Consider the following 18,264-nt stretch of genomic DNA (forward strand, 5'->3'; position numbering starts at 1 on the left):
GACACACTAATTTCATCTTATATTGCTCTTTCCTCAACTATTAGTATTCTAGTTGTTTTAGCCTTCTTTTAGTATTTCTAAATATGCCTCTCTCTTTCTACATGTATATATGCTTTTCTAACTAAAATCCATGTACTTTCAAACTCTGGGTTAAATATTTCTTACGTATCCTCTGGATATTAGTTCTAGAATCCATCTGAGCTAGCTCATTGTGCCTTGATATGGATCAAACTCAGGACCTTGTGCTTGCGAGGCAGGGCATAGCACCACTGAGCTAAACCACTGGCCCAACCCCGAACTTTTCTACTCCCTGTCTTTGCCGTATTTGTTGGTTACCCACCTAGATTTTCCTTACATCTTTCTTTACCCTCTCTTACCCATTAACACTTCATCACTCAATTATGATCTGGTTCCCATAATACTACACTACTGAAACTGCTTGTCAAGTCTATGTACCTAAATCTAATTCTAATCACACTTCATTTGTTGAAGTAATACACAAGAATTCTCACTTTTGAAAAAAAAAAACTATTAGTATCACTACAGTGATAATCCCTAGAAGTCATCCAATCAGCTCCTTACTGCTTTTTTTATATAAACTGCTTTGTAATCACTGTGTCCATATTCCAGAGTCAAGTCTAGCTACTTACCAATGCAGTTTCTGCAATTCTTTCTCATTCCACTCCTCACCCTGATTTATGCCAGGTAAACAGTCTAAGGAATGCTTGTTAGTTCTGTCAGGTCCCATTGCCTCAACTGAAAACTCATTCCTAGCACCACATTTCAGAAGAGTTTCTTTAGCAGAATACCTAGGTTTCTTTTGTTTGACATGATACTTCATGTTACTTTCCTCAGTTTCAGATTCTGAAGTCACTATGATATGCCTTGTGGTGTTTTTTTTGTTTTTACTCAGGTGAGCAACTGTTTCTTTGGTATTTCTTGTCCTGATTTTAACTCCAGCTTTCTTTCTAATTTGTTTTTCGGTTTCACTCTCTTCACTTGACAAATCTGATGAGGACTGATGATTATAAAATGATACAGTTACTTGATTTTCAATTTTCTTCGATTTTGATGGCAACCTGATATTTTTCTTAAAGCCTCGAATGCCCATGTGTTCATTTTTAGGGCTAGGCGTTTTTACTTTCTGATTGATGGTGAGTAAATCCCGTTCATTGCAATCTTCCATGTTTTTACTTTTATGATCCACACTGTACTCAGATGTATTTTCTAAAGTCTCTATAGACTTATTGTTGGGACTTCCATTTAAGTCTGGCTCACTTTTTTCTTGATTCTTTGGCACTGAAAAACCTGTCATTGCTTCCCTGGTGTCATAGAACAGATTATGCTTCTTGCATCTTTGCTCTATCACCTTCTTAGTTTTAAGTGGTGTCACTAAAATACAAGCTTCTTTATGATGGATAGTCATGCATTTTCTTTTTTCAGCTGAAAAAAACCGTTCCCGTGACGTCAAAATATCAGTAGATACATCTGATTCTTCATTTCTCTCTTTAACTTCATAAGACAAAACCAAAAACCAAAACCTCAAATTAGCCACAAACATATTTCAGTGTAATATAAAACATCCTCCACCTGGTCCTCAATCTGTTTCCACTCTCTCCCTGTCCTCAACTGTGAACTATATTCTAGGTTTATTAGACTGCTTACTGCTTCTCAAATTTGCTTTGATAATGTTCATTAATGCTTATTCTATTTGAAAATGTCCCTTATCAACAAACCAGATCACTATATGCTTTAATTTTATTCTCTAACCTAACTTAGACCACAAACTTTATCTTGATTTCCCTCAAATGAATGAAAGCTGTTTCCCTTAGGTTTCCAGAGTATTTGTGTCCTCTCTTACCACTGCACAGCAGTCATATCTTTTAATTAGACTGGAAAAATATTATTAATGGTTATAACTTTATTTCCATATTTAGATATTTTGGCCAATGTTAATAAGATGAAATTTGTTAAATCAACTCTCTGGAGGTCAGATATTTAGGAGACATTAAGAAAAACAGGTCACTAAAACCTAACTAGGGCCAGGGATTTAGCTCAGTGGTTCTGCCACCTGACGCGCAAGCACAAGGACCTGAGTTCGATCCCTGGTACCTAAAACAAAACAACAAAAAAACACCTTACTAGGCACATGTACTGTATATGAAATAGAAGCTGTGCTAGATAAGAGTGGAACAACCAAAATGGAACAACCCAAGAAGCTTTGTCATATCATGTCTCTAAGGAAAGCAAATTAAAATAAATGTAGTTTTCTAATTTGAAACAAGATACCAGAAGCTAAACTAAAATTCTAACTTTAAACAATCCAAATGTAATTATAAATACATATAAAGTATCTCACCAATCATCATAATGAAATATGGCAACAGCCTACATATACTATATGCCATTGTTTACAAGATTAACAACACATTGCAAGACTAATGGATAATAGTGAATGCTGAAGAAAAAAACCCTCAAATTATAATTTAAGAGAAGTGGTACTAATCAAGAATAATGTAAAAAATTTCTACAAGCTTTATTTATAGCCATCATACATCTTTAATTTTTTTTTTTTTTGTACCAGGGATTGAACTCAGGTCCTTGTGCTTGTGAGGCAGGCAGTGGAACCACTGAGCTAAATCCCCAGATCTGTTTTTTGTTTTTTTGAGACAAGATCTTGCTATGTAGCTCAGGTAAGTCTGGAACTCACCACCTATCCCAAGCTGGTGTCCAACTCAGAGATTCTCCTTCCTTAGCCTCCCAAATGCTGGGATTATAGACATGTCCTACCAACCTGGTTTAAATCTTTAAATTATGAGGAAAGTGTTTTCTTCTAACTCTTCATTAAATCCAATGAGTGTTCAATTAGAAATTTGACATTTTTGAACATTCTGATTTTGAACAAAACGCTGCTATTCAATTTTTAAAATCACTCCCCATTCTAGATACTTTAACCTAATTTGTGTGAATTTGTAGTCTAAGAAATATTGCTTGCCTCTTTTCTTCTTTGAATGCTTATAAATGTTTTTAATTTTCACTTCAGTTAGTGAATAACAGAAAAATACTATTAGACTGGTGGATTTTACTCAACATCAAATCTTGTGCTTGCTATTATTTGCAGAAAAGGCTCTGTAAATTTTGGTACATAGGACTTTAAAAGACACACACACAAAATTATGGTATTAATTTTATAATAGGAATCAGGCTTTAAACATTCTTGTAAATACATTTTAAATGATGTATAATTTTATGTTCTAAATAAAATTATTTAGTACCCAAATTAAAAAATAATGTGGCATTCAAAGAAATACGTTATTTCACTATGCAAAAATCACTTTATGTCAAAGTAACAAAAGCAAACATTTGAAAACATTAAAACCATTTACCATTTCAGAGAAGAAAATTTATAGGATCATTTTTATTACTAAAAACATTTTTAATAGTAGCTTCCTACTTACTGCAAAACCATTAAAGATACATTACCTTGTTTTTGACTTTTAGTGATTCTTTCATTTATTCCTTCACTATTTTTGAGTTTGTTTGAAGACAATTGTTTATACTCTCTTTTGACAATTAATTCCTTCAGAACAAAAGGAAAGGAACTTGCCTTTAACAACCACTTCTTAAACATGATCTCCAACATTTTTATAGCATGCATCAAGCATACAAACTTGTAGATGCTTCTAAATTCTATTAGTATGGCCATTAAAATTTGCTCTGCCTGACCTGTAGAAGTACATTCTGGGCATCCATGATCCTGCATAATTTCTTTACTTTTAAGTGCTTTTTATATACTTTATTTCATTTAAGCTTTACTTTAAAAGCTAGAAGTTTTGTTATTTTTGCAGCTACTTTTTCAATGAAAGACTTGGAAAATAAGTATCAAGACATTTACTTATAGTTTCAAAGTTGATGAAAGGCTATGAAAATTACAGGAAAATTACAATGAAAACAATGAATGAGCATTTCAAAATGGTGTCAGAAGGCTTTCCAGGGTGGACTTATACAGTCTTCCAGCTACTGCCCAGGAATGTGAAGTTTGGCTATCTTCTGACTGGGCTGCTATAACTGATGATTACATTGTACACATATTATGGCATTTTTACTAAGGATATACCTTGTTTTCTTTATCTTCTTCTGGTCACATAGCTCCTGTCAAAAGCATCTGTTCTCCAACAGCAGCTACCTCACAAAAGAATTTTCAATGGGCTGTAGTAAATCAACAACTATTGCTCAATATAAGCTCTCATTTTCCCAGCCTTCTCTGGAACACTGATTCAGAGGTATCTGAATCTGCTTCCTGAATTGTAATTTCTAAGGGTCTAAAAATCCCTTTTTTTGCAGTTTCTAAATTTGGACTGATTGATACAACTATTACTTATCAAACAAGACATGTGTCTTATGACTTGGTCCTGAACCCTTTCAACCTTTCAAGTATCACACCATTCTTGTAAACATCAAACAACATATAGTAAGTAATTCCTTACCTGATTAGGTAAGTTATCGCCGCCTACATTGTCAATAGTTTTATTTACTTGGTCATGAGGGAGAATCATTGATGGTTTACTTTGATAATTACTATTGCCAGTGTTTACTTTTGTAGCTCCTGGCAACCTTCTCTGGTTATTATTTTTCAATTCTGTGAGTACAAAGATGGAGAATTCAGTAAGTGATGACCTAAAAGGTAAATTGCCTTTATACAGTAAAGAGCTAACTTTGCAAAAAATCGGTCTAATCCAGTATCACATTCATATTAACTTTATTATGATGAAAAGCAGTTTCATTTGACAGAATCACTCTATAGGGTTTTGTGTGATATTTAAGATACTTGATGTCCCACAGCTTTAAACAAAGATCTAATAAATTATACTATCTGTCCCTAAACTGAGCTTCCTGAAGGAAGGTATCTGTCTTATTTGTCCCAAGTTCCTAACAGTTAACATGGACCAAGATCTTTAGAAGTTGGTTTATTTTTTAAATCTGTGATGCATAATGACTACTTTCATTGTGGGTATTTGGTACATGTACATCACACATCTTGATTCTTTTTTTATATCCTTTACCTTCTTTCTTCTCCCCTCCTTTCATTTCCTGGTCCCCTTCCCATGTACCGTAGATCTATCTCCCTGTTTTATCTGTCTTTTATTTTGTTCCTTTTTATTTATATTTGACTAATCATATAAGAGAAACCAAACAGTATTTAAGCTTGTGATTTCACTTAACATTATGTTTTCATTTTCCTACAAATGATTCAAATTATCTTTTATAGTACCTTTATCAGTTCATCAGTTGATAAACATATAGGCTGCCTTCAAGATTTAGCTATTATGAGTTGTGTTACTAGAAACATAGATATGCATGTATCACTGTACTATGGCATTTTTAAACTCTTCCAGGAAGATACCTAGAAGGGGAATAGCTGGGTTGAATGGAATTCTATTTTTAGTTTTTTGAGGAATTCACACCATTATGAAATCTGTATAGAGAAGTGTCGGGAGCATTTCTACATAATTTTTTGGAAAAATCATGATTAGGGTCTAGTTTTCCTGTCTACAGGCCAGCTACCAGCACGTTGAGACATAACTCCATCTTCCCCTCAGGTCACAGCTAAGACTTTAAGGGTTGGAGATGCTGTGATGCTCTACAGCAGGACTACATCAGCTGGAGACACCCTGGGAGGAACCAAATCTTCATCTGCATAGGTCCTCACTGTTCTAAGATTTGTGCTGCCCCCTGATCCTCCATTAAATGTTTCTCCCAATGTACTGAACCCTGTCCAGAGACATCTGTTACATTTGTCTCTCCCAGTGTACTGAATAAAGGTGTGGTGAGCTCTGGGGCTTCTGTCTTTGCCGCCCAGAACAACACTCATCAGGCCCAAAGCTCAGCTTCTTCTCAAAGTTTCATTTTTCCTATCTTTCCTGTAAAATAAGCTAATTCGCCTTATGCTGTCGTGGCTCACAGGAGGTTCTAGTAACATCCCCTTTCCCTGTTCCCTACAGAGAAGTTTTAAAATAGAGTAATTACCTATTACATTTACAAATTCAGCTCAAATTCCTAAGTGCTGCTGGGGGTGGATAAGGTCTAAAAACAAGATTAACAAAAAAATAAGTAGATTCACTGCTAAGAATTTTTTAATTTAGAAGTAAAATAGCATTTAGAAGTCAACAAAACACTCAAATGGTCTAGCAATGACAAAAAGCAGTATACCTTATTTAGGGGAAATTGGTGACTTTTTTTTTTTTTAAACTAGGAATTGAACCCAAGGACTTTGCATTGAGCTGTATCCCCAGCCTCTCTCCTTTAAAAATATTTTAAGATGGTGTTTGCTAAGTCACCGAGGTACTCAGGCCAGGCTTGAACTTACACAACCTTCCTACCTATTGCTCCCAGAGTTCTGGGATCACAAGCCTATACCACTATGTTCAGCTAGGTAACTTCTGATAACTAAGGTGTTAGTGACTTCTTGCTAGCTCTGGGCAAGCTGCCATCTACATGTTAAATTATCCATTTCTTTGTAGTAGAAAGAATAAGCAAAGTTTCACGGAAGTGAGTTCTGTAAGAGGCAGGAAGGGAGTGGTTAGAATGAGGAACAGGTACATTTATATCCAATGTGATGCCGTGTGAGTGTGTGTGTGTGTCTGGGTACTGAACCCAGGTCCTGTGTTAGGCAAGTGTTCCACCACTAGGCTGCATCCCCAGCCCATTTTTATTTTTTATTTTGAGACAAGGTTTTGCTAAGTTGCAAAATTGTCCAGGTTGGGCTTCAACCTGCTGCCTCAGCCTCCCAGAGTCCTGGGATTACAGGTGTGTACCACCACACTTGGCTCTCCAGCCCTTCTTAAATTTTATTTTGAAACAGGGTCTCACTAAATTGATGAGGCTGGTGGACTTGAACTGGAATCCTCCTGCCTTTGCCCCTTGAGTAGTTGACATTACAGGCACATGCCATTATACCCAATTTGGTACTGTTTTTTTTTTTTTTTTTTTTTTTTTTTTTTTTTTTTTTTTTTTTTTTTTTTTTTTTTTTTTTTTTTTTTTTTTGTTTTGTTTTGTTTTTGTACTGGGGATCGAACTCAGGTCCTTGTGCTTGCGAGGCAGTTGCCAGAACCACTGAGCTAAATCCCCGGCCCCAGTTTGGGACTGTTTTTGGCAGAAGCAGTCATGAACTTGTTTTATAATTAAGACTTTTTGCACGAGTTTTACAGCTTGTAGTTTACAAGGGCAAGGTAAAATTTAAAGATTTATATAACCAGTTTTAGTAACTTTTACTCATCCATACTATTTAGAAATGGCTGTAATGTTTATACATCTTAGGGATGGGAGTGGCATGTCAGGCAGACTAGTGTTGGCAAAGAAGTGACAGAGAACAATTCTGCCAGCTCCCTTTACAGAAATGGCCATTCAGTAAAATGTGCCATTTCCACCTTGAAAGCAAGCTTCTTCCTATTAGGAGATATAAAATTTAGTATAATTTGTAGGTTTTTACTACAGGTTTGGGGTAAATTAGCAGCCTAAACACCTTGGGTCTAGGAAACTAAACGAACAGAACAATTATCTTTCATTAACATGTTTATCATTGTATCAATGTTCTTTTATATTTTAATTAATTAAAAGTTTTATTTAATGAAATTAGCTGAACGATGACCATGACCTGTCTGCAACACAGGTACTTCAGGAGTGAAAAAAGTAGGACTTTTTTTTTGTGTGTGTGTGGCATTGGAGAGTGAACCCAGGGCTTTTGTACATAGCTACATCCTTAACCCTTTCTTATTTTTATTTTGAGACAAGGTCTTGTCAAGTCACTACGTTCCCCAGGTTGGGCTTGAGCTTATGATCCACTTGCCTCAGACTTTCAGAGTGTAGGAATTATAGGTATGTGCCACCTATCTTAAAAAAAAAAAAAAAAGTAGTTTTAGGGTAGTATAAACCAAAGAACACAATACCATATATACAATATATAAGGTAGAGCTTATGTAAGAATTTACCACCATGTCCTAAGAAAAACTAAGGCCAAACATACCAGTGTTATCATTATCATGGTCAAAAGTGGTACTGGTCTTTTGAAGATCATCTGTTTGGTTTTCTGAATCTTCTTTCATTGACTTTGACAAGCCAGGGACAGATCTTGCAGTTTTTTGTATTTTTCTGGTCATTTTCCTTTTCCTTTCCTCGACCCTAAAAACAAGTATATTATTTTTCCTCTGATAATGGTTTTCAGAAATACTCTTTTTCTCTAATATTGCCAAGAAAGTTATTTTTTCTTCCCAGGCAAGTGTTATATTCCTGCTCCCCTGCCTCTCCCAGGTACTGGGGATTGAACTCAGGACCTTGCGCTTGCTTGCATGGCATCACTGTGCTAAATCCCTGGCCAATGTTGTATTTTTAATACTTTGAGGCTTCCATCCCTCCTCTCCACAAAACTCAGGTACAACCTCCTACATGCTGCGGCTCTCTGGGGGGACCCCGTCCCGCGGGGAATAGGAGATGAGAGCCGCCTCTTATTCGTGGGTCATCAGAGGCCGATCCGATCTTGAATGTCTGTGGAGGAAATCTTTAAGAAGTTAGAGTACACGGCCCAAGTCTGGTTTCTGATCAAAGGCGCTTTATTGGCTCAGCAAAACGATTATATACTGTTATCCCAGGGGGAAGGTTCAGTAAGCTTATTGGACAGTTCAAGCAAATCCTCTACCAATCACATGAGTCACTCAAGCATTTAACCATAAAGGGACAAAGCATTTATCAGCATACAGCAATCAGTATTTTACCAAATGTGGGGAGGGGTAAGTGGGAAGGCGTACATCAACAATTAACCCTATGCAATCTTTAACTTCACAATCCCTAGGGGCAAGCAGGACAAGGAAATACCACCTGCTTCCTGCTCCAGATCCCGTGACCCTGTGGTTAGCACAAAGGGCTATTCTTTCTGTAAGATTTCCTGTTTGCCCAGGGGCTAGACCTGCCAAAAGTCACGTATGTAGTCTAGTGGGATTTTTCCACCGAGGCAAAGGCTAAGGTTGAGGGCATCCATTTTGTGCAGGCCCAAGCAGTCTCTCACAACATGCTTCCAACTCCATTCTCTAACAGATCCTATGTAACTGACATTGTAAGAAAACTATGGGGCAAATGCTGCCAGTTGCCAACTTCTGTAAATAAAGTTTACTGAAACACAACCACACTCGTCCATTTACATACTACTACTTAGAGCTGCTTTTTGCTACAAAAGCAGGAGTAAGTGGTTGTAATACAGGCAACATGTCCCCAAAAATACTACCTGGCCTTTTACAGAAAAAAAACTGCCAGTCCCCATTGTAAGTTATTTATAATGTGATTATCTTAAACTCCGTATGCCCTATTAGCTTCCAAAAGACAAGAATTAATCAAATTCTTTGTCTTCCCAGTACCAATCATAGTGTCTGCTAAGTAGCTGACAATGACTACTGAGAAAGAAAATAAGAGAAAGAAAAAAAAAAATAGAACTTCAGCCTAATTTTGACAGCCACAAGGCTCTTAACAAGTAAGTGACTAAAAAACTCCTTGAAATATGCCACAGGTTTTATTTTCCTTTTAGATTTACTCCACATGACAAAAATTCTAGTGAAGTGTTATCTACTAAGATCAAAGGTAACTTCAAAACTGGCACCCCCCCAAAAAAAACCTGAAAAACTAAAACACTGGTTTACACAAATATATATATTTGTAAAGGCTTATTACATTTTACGCCTGAAGTGGGTACTTTAAAAATTAATGTGAATTATACAATAAAGTTAATTTTTCAAAACTTAAAAGAATACTTTACCTTAATTGTTCTAGAAAATCAGCAATGTACTCTTTCCAATTTTTTGGAAATCCAAACATGAATTTTCTTGTGAGATAGTATGGATATCCTAGTAAACAATAAACCAAAAAATTATGTAAAAGCCGAGCTTTTTAAAGAGATATGATTAATCTATTAAATCAGCCAAGAAAAATATACATATATTTATTATTTACAGGCACTGTCAATAAATACTGAGGATTCAGCAGTTAACAAATCAAAGATCCCTGCCTATATAGAAAGCAAAGCAATACGCAAGAAATCTTATTTGCTAGGTGGTGTTGCAGAGAAGCTGGTAATGATGTTCAGGGGGAGAAGATAAATTTTAAAAAGGACAGTCAGGGGAGCTCTCTATGACATGAGCAGAGTACTGAAAAACCTGAGAAAATGTGGCGAGGTAGTGTCAAAGCATCAGAAGCAGAGGAAAATAAAAAGCCACAAAGCAAGAATATACCTGGCCTGTTTGTGCAACAATAAGATTAGCGTTGTTGCAGGGGCATGAGCTGTCAGGAGGCTTCTCAAATGGGCAAGAGAAGCAGTAGGTGACATGGCTTTGGGATCATTTTTATAGACCTGGCCATTGTTTTGGGGCAAGATGGAAAGCTATGGAAAGATTCCACACAGAAGAGCTACAAGATCTATGAATTTAATAGGACTGTATTAACCTCTATTTTGAGAAGAATATATGAAGTACAAATAGAGAAAGAATGAGACCAGTTAGGAGGCCATTATAACAATCCAGACAAAAGATGAGGAAGTCTGGACCACAGGGTACAACAGAGGGTTTTGGACATATTCTGGAGGTAATGCCAGTAGGATGTACTGAAATGCTGGATCTGGGTGTGACAGCAATTAAGGACGCAAAAATATCTCCAAGGACTTCAGCTAGCCATTAGAAGAATGGAAAAAAGTATGGGAGTATAGGCCAAACAGATTTAAGGGAAAAGATCAGGGTTTAACATTATAGATACTCAAGTGGAGATGTCAAATGAGCACATGGAAAATGAAGTGGATACTTAGAATAAGTCTTGGCTTGAAATATAAAATTGGCATTTGTTTTCATACAAATGATAATATATATGAAGAAAAAAGAAATAAGCACAGAACCACAGGTAAAAAGAGCCCTAAACTACTCCATTATTTAGAGGCAAAAAAAAAAGAGAAAGAAAAACACCAAGAAGTAAAAGACAGGCAGCGTGAAAATTGAAATATGGTAGTTCAAAAGCCAAATAAAGTATTACAGGAAGATAAGTGGAAAAACTCTATTAATTGTTTAGTGGATTTAGCAGTGTTGAGGCCGCTGGTAAATAAAGTATTACAGGAAGATAAGTGGAAAAACTCTATTAATTGTTTAGTGGATTTAGCAGTGTTGAGGCCGCTGGTAACTTTGATAAAGGTTTTTGTGAGGAACTGGGGGATAAGAGAAATCAGGTATGAGTAAGATAAATATTTTGAGTTTTGCTGTACAGGAGAGCAGTGGCTGAAAGTATGGGTAACAAGTTTTTTCAAACAGTACAAAAAATTATTGGAGTGTTGTGCTTGAATAAAAAAGGGAAGACGGGAACCAGTATACAAATGGAGAGGCTGACACCAACAGGAATAGGGATAGTACATCCATAAAAAAAGCAGGTATGGATGCAACTAGAGGAGTAGATGTGATAGAAAAATTATTCTGATTGTTTCTACTGTTCAGGCATTGCCTTTTCATCTCTCCTCTTACCTGAGGAAAATATTAGGGAGGAGATTGTGGACATTTCCAAAAACCTGAAATAGTCATCAGGAAGGATGGGAGAGTGATGGATTAGGAAAGTATAGTAGGATTGTAAGCAGCACCAAGGATCACAAGGGACTATAACTTGTTGCTGGTAATTCTAAATTCAAAGTAGACTAAATTTAGTTACGCACAATGCATAGGTAGAAAATTAGATTATACCAAGATTGTATTCAACAAAGACAGGAACCAGGAAGTTAAACTATATATTTTTTTTTTTTTTTGGTACCAGGGATCGAACTTGGGTCCTTGTGCTTGCGAGGCAGGTGGTGGAACCACTGAGCTACATCCCTGGCCCATTAAATTATATTCTTATAAAGCATTTCCTTATATATAAAGAGTAATTCACTTGTTTTTATAATGACAAAACTTAAATTATAAATAATAATGACAGCAAAGAGATTAATACTTAAGTTTACATGTGATCAATAGTTTTAATTATTTAAAAATTTCTAATTAAAAAATCAAACACACATATGTATTTTCTACTACTAGAAACATTATTAAAAATATTAAAATATTAAAAATTATTAAAATAATTTATCAATAATGATACTCATTTACCTGCTTCTTTCATGGAAAGTTGGTCTATCAATCCTTTTAATATATAAATATTGCCTGATATAGTCCTAAGTTCATTGTGCTTAATCCGCTCTACAATTACGTTACTGTGCCAATATATGTGTGTCATGTCTCTGAGGGGGGGAAAAACAGCTTAGTGAAGGCCAAAATAGTCACATTTTACCTGGAGTCACAATGTACTTACATAAGTACAGTATAAACATTTATAATACAAAGTAGTAATCTTGCACTCTAGCTATAAGAGTGCGAACAACTGAGGCCCAACTGCTGCAGCAGACCTCAACTGGCTGGCACATGCTAATAATAAGTGCCCAGAAACTACACTGGATAAACTATACCCCTAATATAAAACATATCATGAGCATGGAAGCGGAAGCTTTCCCTAAATATTTGGTGCTCGTGGTGCTTGCAACTTCAGTTTAACTGAGGCTGAGCACATCTTCTGTGGCCCTCTCCCTCAGGCTGTATACTAGCCTGGCTTTTGTGCAGAAAGGTAGGTCTTGCTGTTCTGCCCAGGCTGGCATGGAGCTCTTAATCCTCCTCCTTCATCTCCAGATAGCTGGGACTACAGGCGCCTCCTTCCACGCTTGGCTTAGAAATGTAGATTAGATCCATCTAATCTTGGGATTTTTTTTTTTTTAAACCCTCAGTACATAGCCACATATTTTTACCTTCCATTAAAAAAAAAAAAAAAAGCAAGACAGGCTCAGAGGCTCAAGTTAAGGAAAAACAAACTATAGGAGCATATGACTGATTCTTAAATCTACTCTTTATATTTCTCTAAATGAAGCTAAGCATGGATATAAAAAAGAAAAAGATGTATTAGATAAGCATCATTCACTCATCAGGTAATAAACATACTATTATTTATAAACCTAGTAAACTAAATTCTTTTACTTTAGTCAAATAGGCTTAAATGCTAAACTCATTATATCGTAGTTTAACACAATATTTTCTTCCACTCTAATTTCACTGAACATTTAAATAATCTAAAAGCAATGTTCTCTAGTATTATGACAAAAAAGTCACTTAATTCTCAAAACTACCTACGTGGTAGGTAATATATTATTCTCATTGTACAGATAAAGAAAATGAGACTGAAAGAGAATAAGTGACTTGCCCAGATGATACTGGTAGTAAGTAGCAACAATGGGATTCCCACAGGGCAGTCTTCATTGCATCTTGGACAGTAAGAAAATGGGCACCAACTCAGATTTCATGTAGGTCCTCAACTTAAAAAATTTCCATGTAAGTACCTTATATTGTGATAGCTTGCATTGTTTTATTGCAAATTTGTTTTACCATTGAGAAAAACAGAAAATGGAGCTGACAGAGTAGATTTAGGCAAAGCACACCTTCTTGCAGATGCTCTCATTTTATAAATGGGAGAACCAGAATGTGTAAATTTTATTATGTGGCAAAATTTTCAATAATTTTGGTTCCTTTTCTGGATCAGTAATTTTTATCTAGTTGCTTCAATTCACATGCCCCCATTCAAATGTGAGAATGTGGACTAAAGCTCATAATAAATACCAACCAATCATATATAATCAAGTGGATAATACTAGTCTACACATTAGCACCTCAGAAAATACACAGCGCTATGCAAATTTGAGCTGTTACTACTTTAAAAAATAATTTGAGAAGACAGACAAAAACAAAAAAATTGGTAACAAAAATGGTAAGGACCTGCATAGTCCTTTTTTCTTTTCTTTTTTTGGTTTTCTGAGACAAGGTCTTGTTAGGTAGTTCTGGCTGGCCTCAAACTCAAAGCAATTCTCCTGCCTCAGCCACCCAAGTGTTGCTATTATAGGTGCACATCACCATGCCCAGCTTTTTGCTGTTGTTTTTTGAGACAAGGTCTCACTATGTAGTTCAGGTGGTCTTGAACTCACTATGTAGCCAGGCTGGCCTTGAATGCACAGTGATCTTCCTGCCTCAGCCTCTGGCATGCTGAGATTACTGGTTTGTTTCACTCCTGGCTCCTGCATAGTTCTTTTTACTTTCAGTTCATAATCTCATAAGGTAGTTGTTTTGTAGGAAGACATTGTTTCTCATGAATCACATTTTAAAATTTTACACACAACCGTCTTCTCAAATTTTATTACAAGAATATTTAAATGTTATACTTACGTCAGTTTTCCTTCTACACATATATCAGCGTTATCATTGATGATTTTAATCATCCATTCCTGTAGCTGGATTACCTAATTAAGTATAAAACAAAGAACACATTTCTTGTACTATTTGCAGCATACACATTACACAATTAAATTACAAGAAAAAAGTCATCTAATAATTCCTTAATGCCCATCTATAAAATCACAGGTTACTAAACAGCAACCGTTAAAGCTCTTGTATATAATGAAACAAAATATGAAGAAAAAGACTGAGCTGAGGTTGTACTACATAAATTGTCTTATAATCCAAAAGGAACTATATTTCAAAATTCTTATACCAAATATCTCAACAACAGAGCCAAGTATGGTGGCCCATGCCTGTAATCCCAGCACTGGGGAGGTTTAGACAGGAAGACAGCTCTGAGTTTGAGGCCAGCCTGGGCTACAAAGAAAGACTCTCAAAAAAACCCCTACCCCCCACCCCACAAAAAAAAACCCTCAACCGCATGGTGGGAGGGGTCACGTAAAAAAACAAATTTTGCAAAAGCTTCAATAACTTGGAGAAAAAGAGTTAAATGTGTTATAACCCATCATCCTTGTCCCTAAAAATAATAAACTTTTTTGTTTTTGTAAATTTGATTTAAGAGTTACATTTTGATTTCCTATAAAGGTAACTGCTAATAATATAAATTTCATAGCACTGTATTTCAAAGCAAATATCTGGATAACTCAATACTATAGAAGTACACATAAAATCCCATTCAAATGGAAAAATTTCTACGAACATCTATGCAAAAAAATTATATTTCATAACAATTTAAAGTTGAACTATTTCTTCACTTTTTTTTTTTTTTTTTTGGTACTGGGGATCCAACTCAGGTCCTTGCTCTTGCGAGGCAGGTGCCAGAACCACTGAGCTAACTCCCCAGCCCGAAGTTGAACTATTTCTGATGAGAACTGAAGCCAAGATTCATAAAGTAACTAGTCTGAGTGGCCATTTACTTTATATAAAATTATACATTTATATATAAATCCAAATTCTCCATTGTGGCTTTAAATACTCAATCAGGAAAATAAAATGGGAAGATTGTCTTTATTATTGCCCTCAATTATGTTCATTTAAAATTTTATATGTAAAACTTGGGGAACAGACAGTAAATAGCACTCCTTTTTTTTTTCCTATTCCCATTTGCAATTACCTAAGATATATTAAAGCATCAAAACTAACATTAATAGGATTTCCAGCACCGAGATGTGTGGACTCATCCTCACAAAACTAGGATGTTGTAGATGGTACTGTAATCCTCATTTTAAACATGCAGTCTAGTTAAATAACTTTGCCATGTTGCTGGAAAGGGAATGATCCAAACACCAGTAGTGAGAGTATAATGCTTAAAAGTGGGAATTCAGTGCATGTGCTTACTAATGACAAGGTAAGGGTAGGGCTAAGATGGAAGGTGAGGGTAGAAGAAAGGTCATTAAAGTTGAAGAAACCACATGTGGGAGTTGCTAGTGGAGCCTATAGTTTAGTTAAAGCAGGGTTAGAAAAAGGTTCATAGAACATAGATAATACAATATTTTGCTGCTATACCTTGAGTTCAAAGGGCACAATGTAATGTATAGAGAGTTGAGGATGAATGAAAGATTGGCTCAAAATTAGGGGTGTCAGAACTATGCAGGGCATGAGCCCTGAGAGGCCTGGACATTCTGTGGTGACCGGGAAAACAGCAATGCAGAGATGAAGGAATTAGTATTGTGGGAGTCTCTGAAAATAGCTGTCTGTCTTCATACCATTTGCTTAACCCACTTTACACATTTTAAAGTCAACATTTAAAACTTTTCATCATAAGTTAAAATAGTTATAACTAACTCAACTTCCAGTGAATTCAATGAAATATGAAAACCAACTATTATATCATTCTTTAAAATTAAAATGGAATTTGAATACCATCTTAATTTGATATCCTCATCATTCTTTTAAAAATTGATGGGCAAACTTTTAACAGTTAGAAATTTTACTTTGTATCTTTCTTCTTGAGCTTGAATTTCTATTCTATTTCCTTACAAGAATTTATCCTAATGTATCACAGTTTGATGCGATGGTCTTTATTGATCATCCTATATAACTATATATCAGGAAAATTCTCAAATCTTTAGATACTATAATTACTTCTATTTCAATGCTTTGTTAATAGCACTTCAAGAGTTACAAGAAAAATAACATATTAAGAGCAGAAATGAATTCAGTGTTCCTCCCTAAAAGTGGTAAGTAAAATTGTTGAAGGAAATAAAACACCTGGGTTTTCAAACTTTGAGACAGTTCCTTTCACTAGGCTACACTGTTTCTAAATAATAAATGAAAGGTAGTAAGTGAGCATTAGCCTGCAATCTGAAGAAGGAGCAGAAAATAGAAATAAATATTGACCTTAAAAGTTTTCCTACCAAAACCATGTCTGATGGCACATGCCTGTGATCCCAGCAATTGGGAAGCAGAGGCAGGAGGGTCGCTGCAAGTCTGAGGCCAGCCTGGGCTACACAGTGAGATTCTGTCTCAAAAACAAACAAACAAACAAACAAACAAAGTTTTCCTATCTTTGCCAGGCATGGTGGCATACTCCTCCATCTCAGCACTTGGGAGGCTGAGGCAGGAGGATAGCTGAGAGTTCCAGGAAGGCCCCAGCTACATAGTGAGTTCAAGGCCAACCTGAACTACATAGCAAAATGCTGTCTCAAAAAACAAAGTTTTCGTACCTTATTTTTTTTAACTTCTTTTGTAATAGTTTGAAATAAACTTGGAGGAGAAAGCTTTGAAATATTTCTTTTTGACCTCCGAGGTACTGTAAAATGAAGTCTTGGACTTGCAAGTACAATTTTACATGTATCTTCCATAGAATTGAGAAGACTAGTCTCTGTGGACACTGTCTTTTTTTGTTCTGTATTCTCCCCTTGTGAAGTCCCTTCTGTTGTCATATCAATATCAGAAACTATTCCTTGACTACCATTTTTAATAGGGATACAATTAGTACTAGAAGTTTCAACATCAGTATTTTGGAATTTTTCATCAGCAGAAGGAATGCTTTCTAAAACAAATATGTCCTTTTTGGACTTGGCGATTTCAACTATGTTCTCTTTTGAGTGAAGAAGCTGTTTAGTCAGCTGAGCTCCAGCTAATCCTTTGTTTGAGACTCCTACAGCTGAAACATTTTTGTGTTCTTGGTTCAGAATTGGAAGTTCTGCAAAAGATACAAAACAAAAATTATATAAGGATCATGAAATTAAAAGAGAGAAATAAAAGTCAAGTTAAAACTGCTTATATTAAAAAGAAGTCTTTCGCTTAGGCATACTCTATCCTCCTGCCCAGTCTTTCTCTGAGTGCCTCTGGCTTTTGAATAATTCATGCTTAATTGTCAATGCTTACTGCTCCAACTGGGAAACTAAGAAACTAAGAACACTTTACCATAAGTTAAATTGTGAAGCTGTGTTTTCTTTTCTTGGTGGTGTTGAGTCTTTTGATTGAAGGGAAGGAACTGTGATGATTCTAGAGTAACTTCTTGGACAGGAGCTTAAAAAAAAGGAAAAGAAAAAAGAAGTCAGTTACTACACAGGAGAAAAAAATGCTTTTTAAAATTAGGTTCAGTAATGATCAGACCAGTATGGTGTAATTCTGCAGTACATCAGAGGTACATTCATGTTTCCCTTTATTTCTTCTTATGCCTTCACTACATTCTCTATACTGGTATCATGGTGAAGAGGCATTTAGAAACTTCTCCAAGCCACAATCTTTCTGCTCTAGACAAAAGCATAGCATGAGCTGTCTGTGAGTGTGAGGATCTGGGAGTACCACCCAGTCTTAAAAAACTCTACTTGTTGGCCTGTCTGCGATCACCCGGCGGCGTGCGCGCGAGCTCCCGGCCTGCGTGGGAGCTCCCGGCCTGCGCGACAACAGACCCAGGAAGGACCCAAGGACCCCAGAG

General features: G+C 35.9%; 1 protein-coding gene across 2 annotated transcripts in view; it reads right to left on the reverse strand.

Moving 5' to 3' along the window:
- The window catches only part of Mis18bp1 (MIS18 binding protein 1), a 47,505-nt gene that overhangs the window by 18,838 nt on the left and 10,403 nt on the right, over nt 1-18,264 (reverse strand). For both annotated transcript variants that reach the window (XM_033765161.1, XM_010632612.2), the window contains exons 3-11: nt 17,748-17,852; nt 17,042-17,523; nt 14,304-14,377; nt 12,153-12,283; nt 9,800-9,887; nt 8,024-8,178; nt 4,488-4,639; nt 3,484-3,580; nt 651-1,512 (exon numbers count right to left, since the gene is read on the reverse strand). In XM_033765161.1, the coding sequence (XP_033621052.1) occupies nt 651-1,512; nt 3,484-3,580; nt 4,488-4,639; nt 8,024-8,178; nt 9,800-9,887; nt 12,153-12,283; nt 14,304-14,377; nt 17,042-17,523; nt 17,748-17,852 (2,146 nt within the window). The remainder of the gene's footprint in view (nt 1-650; nt 1,513-3,483; nt 3,581-4,487; nt 4,640-8,023; nt 8,179-9,799; nt 9,888-12,152; nt 12,284-14,303; nt 14,378-17,041; nt 17,524-17,747; nt 17,853-18,264) is intronic.

Source organism: Fukomys damarensis, unplaced genomic scaffold (genome assembly GCF_012274545.1).
Source record: "Fukomys damarensis isolate Sample0158 unplaced genomic scaffold, DMR_v1.0_HiC HiC_scaffold_17, whole genome shotgun sequence".
Classification (NCBI taxonomy): Eukaryota; Metazoa; Chordata; class Mammalia; order Rodentia; family Bathyergidae; genus Fukomys; species Fukomys damarensis.